Source organism: Stegodyphus dumicola, chromosome 7, assembly GCF_044657685.1.
Source record: "Stegodyphus dumicola isolate Sdum_Otavi_A_Nest chromosome 7, ASM4465768v1".
Taxonomy (NCBI): Eukaryota; Metazoa; Arthropoda; class Arachnida; order Araneae; family Eresidae; genus Stegodyphus; species Stegodyphus dumicola.
Window position 1 is genome coordinate 132,498,662 of NC_140774.1, and position 18,061 is coordinate 132,516,722.

An 18,061-nucleotide genomic window follows, 5' to 3' on the forward strand; every position below is an offset into this window, starting at 1 on the left:
TTTTTTCTTAATCTATTTTGCATTAGTTTATCTTTTCCCTTTTATTTTTAATATACTTTTAATTTTCTTCTTTATCTCACTATTTTTAATTCGAGCTTGCGAGCTGTATGAGCATATCTGCAACGTGGATCAAATTCTAAATCTCCAATATTTATTGTTTTTTCTCCTTTATGTTCATCATCTTATAATTTATCTTTTGCCTTTCCAGTAAATAGCCAAATGTGTAACATTGGTGTCATAATTGGTGTCAGAGTTTTAAAAAAAATACATCCTGTATAAACCTATTGCAAGAATTTTAATTTTACATTCTAAAAGTTTAATTTATAAATGAGCACAGATTTTCCGTAGCTTATTATTACAGCACGGGGGGTATTGCCCTCATTATTGTTATTATCACTCTGATAATGCATTATGCTATTATTATTACAACCTCATAAGAAGCATACTATTATTATCGCATATGAATTATTATCACATATAATCATCATTATATCATCGCTATTATTGTTGTTATTTATCGTATATGTGTTTGCTATAAGGCAAGGTTTCTCAAATTATGGCCTATTTACCACTAATGGTACATTACACTATTGTTGGTGGTGCAATTTTTACTCAAAAGATTTAAATGAATTCTCTAATATTAAAAGTTATCCCTTTGGGTACATAAATTATGTGATACAAAATAACGTCTCTTTTATTATATTAGTATATGATGGTACACATACTTCTTTTATCTTATTTATGTAATACAAGATTTTAAAAAGTTTGAGAACTTTTGCTACAAGGAATCCCACCTAAATACAATCTGAAGTATGCATATCTTTCATAAGCAAAGAGACCGCCTGCATATTGAATTTGCTCTAATCAGTTAGTTGAATTATTAATTTCTCATCTTTTGGATCTAAAACAAATGTCACCAGTTATCTCTTGTTATTCTACAGTAATATCTAACAGATCTTCTTAGATATTCATGTGAGCTCTTTTACCATTAGATTGTTCATGTACCTACCTGTAGGTACTTATTTTTTGATTAGCTCGTAAAGTTTCCAAAAATAAGGTGCTGAGCAATTGAAGTATTCAGTAGCCTTAGAAGAAATTTTCTAAATGGATTTTTCCCAACGTTTATAATTCCAATACTTTTTAGAAATGTGATATTTGCCCGTAACATTTTCCTTCATTTTTAAGCTTTATAATCAAAATTACAGATTTACTTATTACTTTGAAGCTAAAACTTTGAAACCGCTGATAAAGTGCGTCTATTTGAAATAGTTTAATATATGCCAGTGGTTTTATTTTAAGACAGGGTTAAGTAATGCTTATGAGAATTTCTTGGGTGAGAGTACACTTTATGTCAATTATGTTTTCAACATCCTTTGAGAAAAAGACCTGAGTCTGATCACCCCCATAATCGATAGATTTTCTTTTCAAAATCCAAACTACGACTATTTTTTGGCCTAGTTTTTAAATTTTGTATTAGCTTGTTTAGCTTTTTTTTTTTTTTCAATTTGAGCCGTTTCTCGCTTAAATATTTTTAAAAATATGTTTTTATTCACTTTTCAACATAAAGTTGCACTAAAGAATCATCGCAAAAGAACCTGAACTAATTTTGAATTAACCTTGACATTCTAAGAAAATTTTATATACGTGCATAGCTCCAAAATGCACCGAAATCATGACAAAGCTATCATCAGCAGTCGCAATTCGCATGACTAATTCTATAACACTGCTTCATATGCCTTCATTTGTTTAGTAAAAATGCAATTCAGCTAGATATTTAGGCATTAAACAAAAATCATAAGCAATTCATTTTTAATATTATAGCATTTTTCATATTTAATCAAGCTGATGAATGATCTATGATTATTTCTGTGTTCGTTTAATGAGATTTCAATTAGCTCGCGCTAGTTGATACATTAATTGACATTGTAAGCAAGCAAGGTTAAGTACGGTTTTTCTATAACAAGCAGAAACCAGCGGCCGAGCTTTAAGATCGCTGAACGTTGTTAATTCGACCAGCGTCAAATCCCGGCGAAAGGACACACTGAGTTGGGACTTTTGTGGACTTCCCCATGTGTAACGTGAATCCAAGCCAATTTCCCTTAAAACGTTCTCAAAGAAGACAGAGAAATTTTGCGCGTATATTGCAGTACGCAAGCGGAAGCTGCTACTCAAAATCTCAAGCAGTGTATATAACGGATAACAGGTTGGTTAGCTTGCGATAAAGTATTTGACGAACTGGATATGTTCGTGGTCACCATTTGACCATTCATGATGTAGATGATATATTTCTTTTAATTTTAGTTAGAATTTTATTAAAATTTTATTTAGTATTTTACTTAGTAGTAGCAGTCTTCTGCAATAGCAACAGTGGTGTTATTTTACTCGTGTCCCGCTCGCTGGTAATTCAGCAATTTGTAGAAGTCAGAATCTTTACAATTACTATTAATTTTTTCCTTCTTTTTTCTAAATTTTATTTTAGCCCAAATCGGCATTAGCCGAGGACTATTAGTCTCAGAACGCGCGTCGAATCACTTTAAATGTCCGAATCGCTTTTCAAATTGTTGCCACCAAATATTATTGCTCTGTATTATATTTAAAGAAACTAAATAATGAAGGATCTACATAAATGTATGTATATTTCTCACATCGTGAAGAAACAACGGTATCTGGAGTCATCAAATTTTGAATGACATAGTCCTCCGCTCGAACATGGACAACTGGAAGACCAAATTCGGAATCTGGCATTTCATATTTTTTAAACTACCAGACTTACTAAACCTCTAACAGATTTTAAGCAGATTACTGATAGGCTTGAAAGTAACTACAGAATCAGATAAAGGTTTAAATAAACCTTTTTTAAGACCTTAGATTATTAATGCACTTTCTCTCATGTTCGTTCAAAATCAATCACAGCTCATGGTGATGCAACTAGTAAATAATAGTCAAATTGAATTTAAAACATGGATTAGTAGTCAAAAACTATACAAATTAAATTTTAATCCAAGCTAGCTCAGTAACTACAACCAGCCTATGAAATCCAAATAACGCAAAGCCAAATAATTACAACTTATCAGAGATGGCAGGTACTAACGTAGCGTGCGCGCGCTGACCAGAAACACGCTCTCTTACAATCCTGAGTTTAAATACTAGCTAACTGATTTGCATTCTGGTGAAGAAACGGAAAGGAGAAGTTATAATAAAGACTGATAGTATATACAACTGATTAATTTAAATAATGATCTTATAACCTATACTATATAAACTTGTACTGTACCTGCACTGATCTTTGTCATAAGCATAAAAAATATTAATTATTAGAATTGGCTTAAATTTTTTAATTATATATCTATTATCATATGGAAAATGCTTGAAAACGAATAGTTAGGTCCTAAATTTTTAACATAATGGATTAACATATCTGTTTAGGATTCTTCCTGGAAACACAATTGATCTGAAAATGACAATATCAACATTTAAAAACATCCATTTTGAGTTTAAAACGAAAAACAAAACAAGGAAAAAATTAAGATTATCAAATATAAAATAATTATATTTGATAATCTTGTATTTATAAGCACATGTAATTCATTAAGGAGCATTTATAATTTCTTACAATAACTTATTTAACAACTCATCTTTTTTATGTCTAATATTTGAATATTTTTCTGTGAAAATATTTATTATTCTAAAAATTCAGTTGCGTATAATTAATAATGCAAATATGAATAAAAAAATGTAAGATTTAAGTTTTATAAATATTAATCGTCTGTTATGTTTCTCATATGCTTTGGAACCTATGATATGCATGTAATTAACCAGAATGTTAATGATACATAAATAATTAAAATAATTCCTTGGAACTATTAAGAGTTGCACAATAAATTATGTTCTAGAATAAACTAAAGTCCTTGGTAAATAAATAGCTTTCTATATCATACATCAATCCACAATGAGTTCAGATTTCGAGTTATACTGATAAGAAAAATTCATCAATACAAGTATTTTATATTAAAAATAATTCAATAAAAACTACTTTGAAAACTTAACATAATCAAAATTAAGTTTTGAGATCATCTATTACATTTCTCAGATATTATTAAAGAATGAAAGTCATGGGAAAGTCAACAAATAAAGAAACAGAAATTGGGATAATGGATAAAATTCCCAGGAACAGGAAGAAACAGACATCTGAAAAATCACCAGACTGTGAAAGCAGATTATTGATCACTTGTTTTGAAAGTAACAGATCGCTGATGGCGTTATGTCTGCAGGAAATATAACTTACGGGGAAAATTTTTCTTCTCCATAAAACAGATTATTGCTTGCAGTTTTTATCGCTAAAGAAAACTATATATATATATATATATATATATATATATATATATATTCATTTTTTTCCTTTTAAAGTCGCTTTTAATGCTCAGGCTTAAAGCGAGAATTTAATTTCATGAATTTGACTAGAGGCTTTTCCGCAGGGGGTGGAGAAGTAATGCGAGTGCTTTTGCGCATTAATAGGTGCTTCGAAAGTAAGAGTTCTTATTCTAAGCATTGTGTCTAAATCAAAGAAGGAAGTATAACTTTTTAAGGAAAACTTATAAGATAATGAACGGATAAAGATGGCTGTAGGATATTTTAAAAAATTAGTTATTTCATAAAGTGAATCTTGGTTGGAGTTGGGAGAATTTGGATTATAAAATCAATATTTCTAAATGCTCCTATTTTTACATGGAATAAATAATACGCAAATGAAAATAAAAGCTTTCCAGTTAAAAAATGAATTCATCCATATTTTACATTCCTCAGTCTCTACAGCACAAAAGACATGAACTAATGTGACTTAACTCATGGAACTGATATTTCATGTCTTGAATATGAATTTTCTACATTTTTCGCATATTGATTTAGGCTTTTATACACAATCAAGAATCCGCCCTTTTATTATTAGCAAATTTTTTTTTGTTCTGTTTGTCTTGAAAAGTCTTTACGCATAATCAAGAATTCATTAATTCACACATGTAACTATGTATTAACTGTATGTTCCGGTTTGAATAGAAACTTTTTTCTGCGTTGGAATGGCAACAGTCGGAACTTGTTTTTAGATTTGTTTTGATGCAGCTGAATGCCCTGATGAGATGTTTAATAGATTCTAGATTAGATTAATTTGTTTAGTATTTTAATAAATTCCCTTTTAAACTACATTGAATGTTCATTTAGACAGAAATACCTTTGAACGCCACATCTAGAAATTTAGATTTATCTTAGAATTCGGTTACACACGCAGCGCCATTCGTATATTAGTCTAGCGTGCATTAGAGTACAATGTATATAAGCAATGCAACTTAACATACTAACATATTGTGTAATTTTGTCATGCGTTCCTTGTGAGGCGCCGGGGGTGTTGCACTAAGTAGTTGCGGGATCTGGACAATACCGGATTAGCCTATGTAAGCCGCCCGGGTGTGCGGACCAACTTTCATCTGTCACCTGCGTAATTCTGTTGGATTTGGTTGCTGTTTACATTTCTGTATCCTTTTGTATGTTACTATATTCTTTTGTATGTTACTTTATTATTATGCATATAAACTTAGTACTTTTTAGTATAAGCTTGTAACCTACAGCTACAGGTAGAAATGGGTGGGACACCAGAATTTTACCATTGCTCGTCCAAGTATAGTCCTGCAGCACTAACCTTAATTTTGTAGAAACCCTCCCCGGGGGGGGCGGTCCCAGTGTTTCACACGTAACCTACAGGTTTACTAGATCTTAGAATTACCTAAAACCCAGCTTTAGCCTTTTAGTACCCGTGCTTTCTCGCATACTTTAAGAAGCCTGAGCCTTAAATTGAAAAATGATGCCTGCTGCCAGATGAGCAATCCAAATACAAATATATGGTGCCGTTTGCTGGCCTGCTAAGAAAGTTCGCCACCTTACCGGGCGTTCCCCCACTCGATAGTGTTGAATGTTGGGCAAAACCGACTAACCTATGGTAAATAAACGGTGCCCCGTCCTCTGTAAAAGTAGGAACACGAAATATCATTGATGCTGTCGCCAGCTTTCGAACTCCGGATTGCTAGCAGAACATGCTGCTAATTACACTATGAAGCTAAGCAGCGGAGAAGGCGAAAATTACTCTCATGGTTAAATAAAACAACTGCAATATAAAAACTAATAGGTTATAGGCTAATGCCCCGAATAATTTATCATTAAGTACTCAAAAAGTTAAAATACTTTTATTTATAATATTAAGAACTGAACAGATGATAAGATTTAGGAAAAAACCGCAATCTGATTTTGGCCTATAAATTTCTCTTTAACACTTGAAGCAATTTTAACGATGAATTTCGATAGGAGGCGAATTTAAGAACAGACCTTCAGAAATTAAAAAAGCTGACGTGTACACTTGACTTGCTTGTACGGAATATTAAATTATATGCATTTTTCCTGCACGTCATTTAAATTTATTTCCTCCAATTTTATTAGAGATATATTTCTCATTCAATTAATTCAGTTCTCAGTTAGCGGCAAGGCAAAAATACATAAAAAGTCAAAATATTTTCATTAAAAATTGAAAGATAAAGAAAACCATAAAACACCAAATACTGTTATAAAACAATTAAAAACCTTTTACAATTAAAATTACAGTTTCTATGGAAAAATAAGCCCTTCGGCCAGCAGGCAAAAGGCAGATTTTTCGGTGCACAAAACTAAAAGTTTCCTTTTGGTCTCATTCGGCAAAAAGACACTTAAGGTGCAGAAAGAATTAATTCACCATTCTGCTAAGTTTCAACTGTAAACAAATATGGCTGCTATGGTAAAAAAATTAGGCTTAGCCGCACTCAAACAACTTTAAACGGTTCATAATTCAAATATTGCATGCATATTAACTGCATAAAAGCCTCAACCGTAAGATAAGAATAGCATAAGTCAGTCCTTTTTAAAGCAAAAAATGAACAATTTACCAACCAAGAATAAAAAAAAAAACTGAGCTCACTGAGCCGAGTAACAGAGTGGGTATATATCTATCAATCTATCTATCTATATATATATATATATATATATATATGGTATAAATTTTAAAAAATTTAAATTTTAACAAACATGTATATACGTAAAAAAACAAATTTAAAGTTAAAATAAATAAAAAATGTACAAACATATATAAGATTTAATTTTCGAACTAATCTACAATATCATTTAAATTCAGATAGCATAAAAAACTGGGAATTTAAATGTTATTGCTAATTAATTCACTAAAATTAATTAAAATTGAACTATTGTATTAAACTATTTAAATTAATTAAACTAAATTATTTAGAGAGCGAGTTTAAAATCAGAATTAATTAAAAAGAAAACAAAACTATTAGAATTAGAAAGTTGTATTTAAAATTTATAATAAAAAGAGAAACAAACCAGGTAATTAGCGCTAAAGCTGCTAAGTACAAACAAAATTATTTCAAAAGAATAAATTGAATTTAAACAAATTTAATTTAAATACAAATTTAATTCATTCTTTGCGCCATTGCTGCAAAGAATGAAATTTAAAAATTTAAACAAATTTAAATTTTAACAAACATGTATATACGGAAAAAAGCAAATTTAAATTTAAAATAATGTGCAAACATAGAAAAGATTTAATTTTCGAACTAATCTATATATATATATATATATACTTTTGGTGCGGCCGATTGCAACCAAATAGGAAGGTGCACGACTACATGTTATAGCAGTCCTATATACGAAATTTCAACGTTCTAAGACTGCTCGTTTTTGAGTTATGCGACATATATACGTATGCACGTACAGACGCCACGAAAATAATCTCTTTTGAAGCATTTTATAATTTCTTTGGGGAAAAAGTGCCCTTTATTCTGTCCTTACGTACAGATGTCACGCAAAAACATCGTTAAATTGCATTCGATAGCGGTTAAAATGGATGTTTTTTTGAAATATTGTACCCGGAATTTTTCGTGATTATAACATTTTCTTTATTTCGTACAAGGAAGTAAAAAAGATAGAAAATTAATAAATTTATTGAAAATGGTTTTTTCGAAGTGGGCAAAGTCAAACAGTAGGAGGGAAAAAAATTGCTATGATATCAGTTCATCGTAAATTAATGCCACGTGGAGACTCGTGCACTTTCGCTTAATAAGGAAAAAGTTAAGTTATTCAATACACAGCTGTTAATTTTTTTAATTGGATCGTTTGCTTAAAAGGCTTGAAACAATGCCCTGATACCAATATTCCCTATTTTTTCAAGGACATGAAATACCCTTCTTAAAAATAAAAAAACACTTCACAGAAGTTTATTTTGAGCCGTTTAATGAATGGAAACTAGTGAACTTGCCAGTGCAGGTTCTGCAATAATTAACGAATGCAACGAATATTACGTTAAAAATTATTCTATTTTTAATTAATTTTTTTAAAAAATTATCATATTTTACACGTTAAAAATTATCATATTTTTAACGAACTACTCAAAAAAACTAATTCAATATCTACTTGCAACAGCTGTTAATACCGCATGGAAGTTCTAGTATTTAGCAACCAACATCAATGAACTAACATCAAAATGAACAGCATATTTCATACACCTGAAGCACTTTAGAATAGGATCTTCAAAAAATTAGTTTGTAAAATGCAATTAAATATGTTATTTACATTTGTATTTCAAGCATAAAATCGAACTTGGAAAATCTTTATCAAAATATATTATTTACGCAAAGTGAACATAACCATGACATTTACGTAACGGTCACGAAATAAAAGAAGTTCTAGTTAAAAGTTGCTAAAGCCTATAATTAAACAACACGCTCACTGAAGCATTCATCACTTACATTTCCACGTCCATTCATCCCTAAGAATACAATTTTTTTAGATAACATCTGCCGTCTTGTGTCCTAAATCTGCAACATCATTATTTTTCAATGATTAGAAACTTAACTAGGCGAAGCAACTAGTTTTCATGAACGCATTACCTCACACAGTGGCTGATCTTCGTCTGCCGTTTGATATTTTTAATGCAATTAACATTTAAATACAGTGCTCCCAATTTTTTAAGCGTAGACTTACTTGAATAACTGAAATTTAATAAATCACCTCATGCTGTTATTACAGTTAATAAAATGCTTGAGGAAACTGCATTTTACACAGTTTATTTAGTGAAGCAGCGGAAGAATTATCTAAATTTTGTTGTAATTTTCTTTTTAAGATCTTGCGCATGACTGAAATTCGATTAAAGTATTGCATAATTCTCATAGCAGCTTTTTTTTGAAGACAAAATTGTTATTCAGCATAGCGAATTGATAAATATTGTTAAACAGATTTCTTATTAAAATTTTTTTAAACATTGGGGTTATATTTTTCCTTTGTTAGTAGTAGCATGTATATGTTTAAAATAGAATCAATAATGCATTTTTTTCAAAAATAAAACACAGTTTCTCTGTTGCATCTGGCAGACGAAAATACAAGCTTACGTGCATATCAAACTTCGAAAAAATTTAATATACTTCTTTCAATTTTAGAAACAAAATTATTTACTTTGATTGCCTACAATAACGCTGAGAACCGATCACATAAAGATTTTATTACGTAAAAGAATGTAATAGTTTTCATGCAAAGCATAAATTTTGTTTTATTTTGCATCAAATTTGTTATTACTACTACGTTTACGCTCAAGAGAAACACGACTGCTAACCTCGTCGATAACCAAGACGACACACACGCCGCATAAACACAGGATATATAATCTTTACTCATTTTCTTCTCTTCCACCGCGGAATTATATAGCGTTGAACCTTCCACCTCGTCAGCACTGTTCAGCTACATGGGAAAATGCAAATTTCCCTACTATAACCAACAAATAATAGTATTGACTAACGATAACCTAAGTATATTTATCCACAGAAGCCAATAAAAGTGAGTTATGTCCTTATTCCCACAAATCCCTTTTCTGAAATCAGCTTCTGAGAAAATATCAAAGACTATACTCACTATTATAGTTTAATTTTTAAGTTACGCCTACAAATATGCTTACAATGAAATTATGTGTCAGCCAATGTTCACAACACGCCGACAGTTTCGGAAATATTTTATTATCATAGGCACAAACAATAACAGTCAATCAGATGCCCTGTCTACTATTTTCTAACAGATTATTACTAGAAGGCGATGCGTACCATCAGCACCTCCACTGCTGTTTACGACTCGCAGCAATCGCCTTGTAGCATGAATAAGTTCCTTACATACTGGATCTTTGGCAATGGTTCTTTTATGTTAAGAAACCGATCAACAGGCACACGGACTCATATCAGGTGAGGATGACAGATGTTTCAGTACCCTTCCCCGTCGCTATCGCAGGAGATTCATGACAGAATGACAGAGCATTATGACACCACGCATTGTCATAGAAGATGATGAGATTCCCCACCTGAGACATCATCTACTTCAATATTTTAGAGTAAACGACGGCAGTTGTTGATGGTGAATTCGATCCTTCTCCATGACATTGTGCGGTGTCATAAGGCGAGCGCTGTCACGGATCTCCTTTGAAGGTCGCGATGGAAGATTATTGGAATTAACCGCCGTATTCACCCGATGTGAGTCCATGTGACTATAACCCTTTTCCCAAAATGAGGTTATCATTACTAGTTGAGCGGTCGCTGTGAGTTTTCAGCATGATGCCTTCCAGTAGTATGACAGATGATGATAAACATGGCAAACAAATATATTGAGGAACTGTGAGTGTATGTAACTGCGGTAATAAAGTCCTTCCAGAGCAAATGACGTGCTACCTCTAGCTTTTATACAATCCTTGTAGATAATTCTGCCAGATTCCACGAGAAGACATGGATGTTTATAAGTCTGTGCGGCAAGAACACACTCAAAATATACGGTAAGCGGACAGTCTCTAGAGAAGTTGCTGATAGGAGAAGAGGGATGGGAGACTTTGAGAACGCCTCCCAGTGTGTTCTCTCTCAAAGCTACACAGAATAAAATTAAAATAAGACTAAAACTAAATTAATTTATTTTTGCTCTTTTCTGTGTAGTATTTGTAAATTCGTTGCTGTTTCCTTAAAGTATTTTTTCATTTTTTATGTTTGGTTATTATTTATCAAAATTTCGGATTTTATTCGATAGTTAATATGGCAAAATTTGTCGATATTTTATATATGGCAGCGCTATACCTGTACGATCTATGGAAAATTCTGGTGCCCACCCCACTTCTACTTATACTTGTACCTACGTATAGGTTTATCACATTATACAAACACAAGGGCTAATATTTAGCTATACTAAGATGCTATTCGGTTGCACACAGATGTTACATGGCTGTACTGAAATTACAGTAATTAAGGGGCGATATAACATCCGGGTTTTACAATATGATTCTACCAATTTGGTATACTTTATAATTTACAATTTGTTTAGATATCAGATTTCATACCTCGCAAAATCGAAACACCATTATATATAAAGTTTCATGTACGATTTATACATAAAGCGTATTAAAAGATAATAAGATGTTGAATTTATTATTTTAGGCTCAACTGGCCGTTTTTTTCCTGGTCATGGGTATCACCATGGCATGGTCACAGAAACAAAACGTCTCCAAAAGCAAACCAGATTCCGACAATAAAGCAAACCCGAAGGAAGTGGAGGCTTCTGAAAAAGTTGATGAATCATCACTTAGGTCCCATTACACAGGATTCCCTGAATCCGAACATTACCACCATCATGAAGATAGTCAATACAGTCCTCATAGTGGCAAAGAAGGAGAGGAATTCATAGATAGCGAAGACCACGAGGAACATCAGGACGAAGAATTGCAGGAAGGTCATCACAAAACAGATAAGAAGATTGAGGAAGATGATACGAAAGAATACAAGGAAAGTGGAGCCCATCAAGAGTTTGAACAAGGTAAGAAGTATAAAAACATGTTATTGTGTTTAGCACTATCATTACGCATATTTCAGGAAAATTAAGAGAAATGAACAACAAAGAAGAATTAAATATATCAATGATTTATTAGTAATTTAGATATGCAATATATTTTGGCACATTTTAAGACACTAAAGAAAGAATTTTATATTTAGCGTTTTTAACCTATTTGTGCAAAAGAAAGTAATTCAGTTTCCCTTATAATAAAATTTAATATCTGATATATAATGCTCACGAAATTAATTTTACTTTGCCTAACGATAAAATTATTTCCCTCCATCAAAAAACATAACAAAATAAAAACGAAAATGAGGACTAAATTAATTAATTTTTGCTCTTTTATGTACAGTTGTTATAAGCTCATTACTTCCACCTTAAAGTGTCTTTTTCGTTTTTTACATACATCATTTTTAACAGTATTCATCAAAATTACAGATTTCATTTGAGAGTTATTGTTGCGAAATTTGTTTCCCTTTTATATGAATTTTAGTACGTAAAAGCAACAGATGATACAGAACTAAAAACCAGTTATATTGAGAAAGATGAATAGTCATCATTATTTTCTATAAAAAAATATTTTGAGCAAACATGAAGAATAAATGGATCTCTGAGTATCTAATATAAGGATCTTTCGTTTATAAATACAAAATTTTATCAATCATAGAATAATTTTGCTGCAAGAAAATCTATGTCATATACTTTTAAAATGCAGTAAGATTTTACGTAGATAAACGCCTATCTAAATTTTGTTTAATCAGAGATTAAAGTCGGTATGCTTCTTTAAAACCTATTGAAATTTTATAGATATTACAAATATTCTTTTATTTCGGTCTCTTCATTTTCACTCATAAAACACGTAAAAAATGCCTCGGTAAGCTACAAACTATCTTTTCCTAATTATGTTTATGAAAAGATAAAATAAAAAAAACATACATATACGTACCTTATTTAAACTAATATTATACTTCTCTCAAAGACGGTTCGACAATTAATTAAAATTATTGAGCTAAGTACGTACTAGAAATTTTATATATCGTATTCTGAATTTCAGATTTAATGCAAATTTTAAATTAAGTTTCCGTTATGAAAGCATTAGACAATTTAATTTTTAAGTAGCCAAACTCTAATATCTTAAAGACATATTGATTCCAATTTATTATCCCATATAAACCTTGGGTTTAGTAATAAAAGCGCCAGTGACCGAATCGATAAGACAGCTAACCATAGTCTTTCACATAGGCATTTCAAGGTCGTAGTGTGACTCCCCTCATTTACGATCGCAATGTATGTCGCTATTACTGCACAAAGGAAATCAGGAAATTTCAGAAAATTAGAGGATTCGACCTTTTCTCAGCAGCAGCAGCCGTTATAAGATATGGTTAGAAGATAAGGTTAGAAGATATGGTTAGAAGAGCGAAAGCACCCTTGAAGTGCCTACATAAACTACAGTATAGCAATCTTGTTTCAGATCTCAACAAAAGGCTAGTTGGCTGCACGGCCGTTTTCGTGGTTTACCGCATGTGTAACATAAAAACGAACTAGTTTCCGTTACAAAACTTTATCCTAAGATATCCCTTAGTATGGTTTTCCATAATCAAATAACCCATTTCAGTCTAGTAATAACTTTCATATTTCTAGTCAACTCCAATAATAATAGAAACGAATGACATTAGGATAATTGTTTTTTATCTTTATTTGTTGCTCAATGTACAGCAATCGGTACTTTTTATCTTTTACTTATAAACATGGTTAAGTAAAAGATAAAAAGTATCGATTGCAGTAAATAAGACATTCGAATTCTTCAAATTCTCTACGTATTACCTTAAGTACCTGAAAGTTATATGAGAAATTCGACATTGTTGGACAAAAATAAGATTTATGGAAAATAAAATTTAAAATATTAAAAATAAAATTTGTGGAAAAGAAGCATTTAGTTTCCAGTGTTAGCTAATCAAGCGCAAAAAAAATTATTAAAGTGGAAAATAAGCATGAAGCATTTTAAAATGCCAAAATTCGATAAATAACAACTTTTTGTATTTCCAGTAACTTTATATTCTAATTTTTCCTCGCAGGTGGAGCCTCTTTTGATAAACATTTGAAGGACGTTAAAACAGACAACAAGGAATTAGAAAACATAAAACAGCATGACGCTGCTGAAAAATTTGGAAGCGAGGCTGTCAAAGAGCACAAACTTGGGAAGCATCGCGAAAAAAGCAAAGGTCATAAATCTCATGGATTCAAAAATGTATATCACAAAGAAGAATATGGAGACCATAAAACTTTCCATGACGAATATTTGGATAACGATCATCACCATGACTATGATGATCATCATGAACACAAAGAAATGAAAGGAGGTAAATTTTCTAAAGGATTCAAGCATGAAGGAAAAAACAAGAAATACGATAAGGGAGATGAAGTACACAAATGGGGAAAATCAGGTCATGACGGACACCATTCAGGCAGTCATCATAAAGATGCGCATTTAGCAAGGCATCGCCACGGAAATAAACAGCATGAAGGACATCATCATGCCCAAATTCATAATAATAAGAATGCTGTTCACAAAATAAAGAAAGGAAATCCTCCCCTGTATGTCTCACATAGTGGACCTCATCAAGCTCAATATTATAATCACCAACGCAGTGCCCAGGTTCAACCCTATGTTAGTGCACCTATTCAACATCAAGTGCAAATTCCTCATCAAGTTCAAGTTTCGCATCAACAGCATATACGAAATCCTCATCAGCAAGTACAAACTGTCCATCAACAACGCATACCTTCTCCCCAACAACAACGAATACCTGTCCCCCATCCCCATCAGCATCATATACACACAACCCATTTGCATCAAGCACATGTCCCTCAGCAACACTCTTTACATGTTCCGCGTCAACATTCCTTACATGTTCCTCGCCATCATTCATTACATTTCCCCCGACAACATTCATTACTTTTTCCAAACCAGCACACAGTGCATGCTCCTCAGCACCACCTTGGGCAAGTTCACCAACATCGACTACATTTTCCTCAACAACAACAACTTCCCTTTCATCAGCCATTTCAACAAAACCCTGTTGCAACACATCAGGATGTAAGTTATCCCAGTCATGGTGGACATCAAGAATATAAAGCTGCAGACCCCAATACTTACAAAGAAAAAGATTACCAGCACAGACATTCTTATAGCGAACAACTAGAAGATGTCAGTGAAGATGAGTTGGAAAATAAACAGGCTCGTGAACCTGCTGACCATAAAGATGACGTGCATTACAGACAATCAGACTATGGTGAACAAGAGGAAAAACATTCTTCAGATGAAATATTTTCAGACAGACAACACGTTCATTATGATGACGAAACTAAAAATTCTCGTCATGATCATGAACCTTCAATAAGTCGTAGAAAGTTTAATCCACAACAGAAAAAACGAAATCACGAAGGTCATAAGAAACATCATCGCCATTCAACAAGCCATTTCGAAGAAAGTAATGCTAAATCTGAAACTCCTGAGAAAGAATCAGAACATTTTAGGAAAGAATTCAAAGGCATTGATGACAAGAGTTTGCACAAATTCTATAGTTAGATGCTAATACTTCTAAAATATTATTAGCTAAAAATTCCGAAAATGAAGACCAATGGTACATTTTTTAAAAACTTTCAATCCCAACAATTTTGTTAGTAACTATGCATAACAGGTAATGGTTCCTTTGGTATAAACACATAGTTTCTTCAATAAGATGCATGTAATAAGCAAGAGAAAGTTACAGATGCATTTCAAAACGTCAAAGGGACTCATCAATAATGGCAAAAGGAAAAGGTAAACACAAAAATGTATGCAAAAGAAAAAACAACAACTATACGTCAAAGTGCATAATAGTTAACTAATTTCTCGTTAAGTCATCGTATAGTGGAGAAGATAAAAACAACTAGAACAGTGAAACTTTCAGTTGCTTCTGGTTTTCGTGATAAAGGAAAAATAAACCACGTAGAAGAAAACGGCGTTTATTTAAACGTGATTTACTTTATTTAATTACAATTTATGTGAAACATTTCAGTGTGTTATCAAATATGTTTAATCCATAATAGCATCTATACATTTTATACTTTAAAGCAATTTTTATGTTCGCTTATTCACACAGGACTGAATGATAACAGATTATCAAGTAAACTGAGGGAGTTTAAGGGAACATAGATTTGAAAATATTTAGAATTATAAGCTAGCTGAAACATTTTTGGTTTAAAATGATCTTAATAATAAAATAACACCTATTTGTGGTACTTAAAATTTAAGCCAGTATCTGAACACTTATATGCACATAACATTATGTTTGTACGTTTGTATATATGAATTAATGTACAGTTATGTTTATAACGGTGCTCCTAAAAAGTACTCTGTTATAGAGAATTGGGCTTTATTGTTACGCAGGCAATTTTGCTTTGTCTTAGTGTTTTTTAATTACATTATTTTTTGATTAACTATATATATATTTAACTTTTATACTGATGGATTTCGACAAACATCATCGAACATTGCCATATCATTCTAATGTAAAAATATAATGCATCACTAATGCACCTATGATGTAATGTAGACATACATTTGTTTCAATAAAATCTAATAAAATGTGGTTTAGCTCCTTTTTCATACGCAGCCTTTCCATTTCTCGACTTCCACACTTTAATGATTCATATATCTAATTTATTAGAGAGTAAAGTCAAATGAACTACAATGAGATCTCGATTCACGAATTTAATTCACTAATGAAAATTCACGAATTCACAACTTTCTTCATAGAAATGAATATAAAATGGATTAATTCGCTATTGGACCACAGATGACTGCTAAGTTGAACTTTACAACGGTACTTTGTGCACAAGTTCATAAGCCCATACCAATGGAAATCAGTAAATATGAAATAAAAACATTATTAAACAGATAAAATGCATGAAAACTTAACTTAATAAGTGGCCTACGTACTCTTAACATTTGGTGGCAATATTTGAAAAGTGAAACGGACATTTATAGTGATTCAACGCAAAATCGTAAAACGAAAACAATAGTCCTTCAGGTACAAAGCTGCTTTGGACTAAAAAAAAAAAAATAATAATAATAATAAAAAAAAAAAAAAAAGTCAAAGCACTGAAAGTCTCAGCTTGCAGCAACCCAATCTAGACATAATTTTCTTCAGGCCGAATTCATGCTGTAAGTTACTCACTTGCTTCTAGGCTTTGTTACTGAGATCTAAGCAACAGCAGATATTAAAATGATGTTTTCGAAGTCGTAAGAATAAATTCTGAGTAAAAGGTTACTTCAAAATACTTTTGAAAACCGTATGTACATTCTTCGTAACTCGAGACACTATTCCTTATTCGAAGCGTTTTTTGTTCAGATAATCTATTCGTGAACCGAAATATTCTTGAGGCGAGGAGTTTGCAATTCGAGGTTCCACTGTACTAAGCAAAGCACAGAAAGATTCGCTCTTTCACTTTAATAAATCTTAGATACATAAAATTTATATCACATGTTCTCAAATAAACGCATGAAAACACTTTAACTCTTAATATAATTATACAACTCAAATTTATTTAAGAAAGGATTCGCTCATACGCATTTAATTTTTTCTCTCCGTGCTACTTTTTTTTTGGGGGGGGGGGGTCTTCCCTTTTTTTCCTACCCTTTTCAGTTTTACAAGAATCAAAACATTATGAAGCTGAAACATTATTATATAATTTCTTATTTATTTTTGATAGTTAAAAACAATTAAACGATCTCGAACGTATAATTTAACTGATCATAACCATCAATTTTTATATCCATTGAGTTATATATATTTTTTTTACTTGCATTGTCTTTTCCTTTTGCAGGCGCAAATTGTAATGTCTCATATAGGTGTGCAATGGTATTCAGCCAATATATATAAAGTCAATTTTCTAATCTACCTTCTTTCCATATCGGCAATACATTTATAAAACCTTTCCCCATGTTTATATAAAATAGCTCCCAAATTGTTTAGAAAAAATTGAAACGAGAGTGACGAAAATAAAACTTGCGTGGGATATTGACTCTCTGTAGGGTGTAAACAATCCTTCCCAGCATAATAATTATAATCTTCGTATTTCT

The 18,061-nt window shown here is 31.7% G+C and overlaps 2 protein-coding genes across 3 annotated transcripts in view; one reads left to right on the forward strand and one right to left on the reverse strand.

Annotated features, from left to right (window-relative positions):
• LOC118192037 (uncharacterized) overlaps nucleotides 1–16,568 on the forward strand; it is a 29,946-nt gene extending 13,378 nt beyond the window's left edge. The window contains exons 2-3 of the mRNA XM_035362919.2: nucleotides 11,541–11,916; nucleotides 14,010–16,568. Coding sequence (XP_035218810.1) covers nucleotides 11,541–11,916; nucleotides 14,010–15,523 — 1,890 coding nt within the window. The 3' untranslated portion in view covers nucleotides 15,524–16,568. The remainder of the gene's footprint in view (nucleotides 1–11,540; nucleotides 11,917–14,009) is intronic.
• Nucleotides 1–18,061, reverse strand: part of LOC118192039 (leucine-rich melanocyte differentiation-associated protein-like) — a 188,810-nt gene that overhangs the window by 105,400 nt on the left and 65,349 nt on the right. The gene's annotated exons all lie outside the window — the stretch shown is intronic.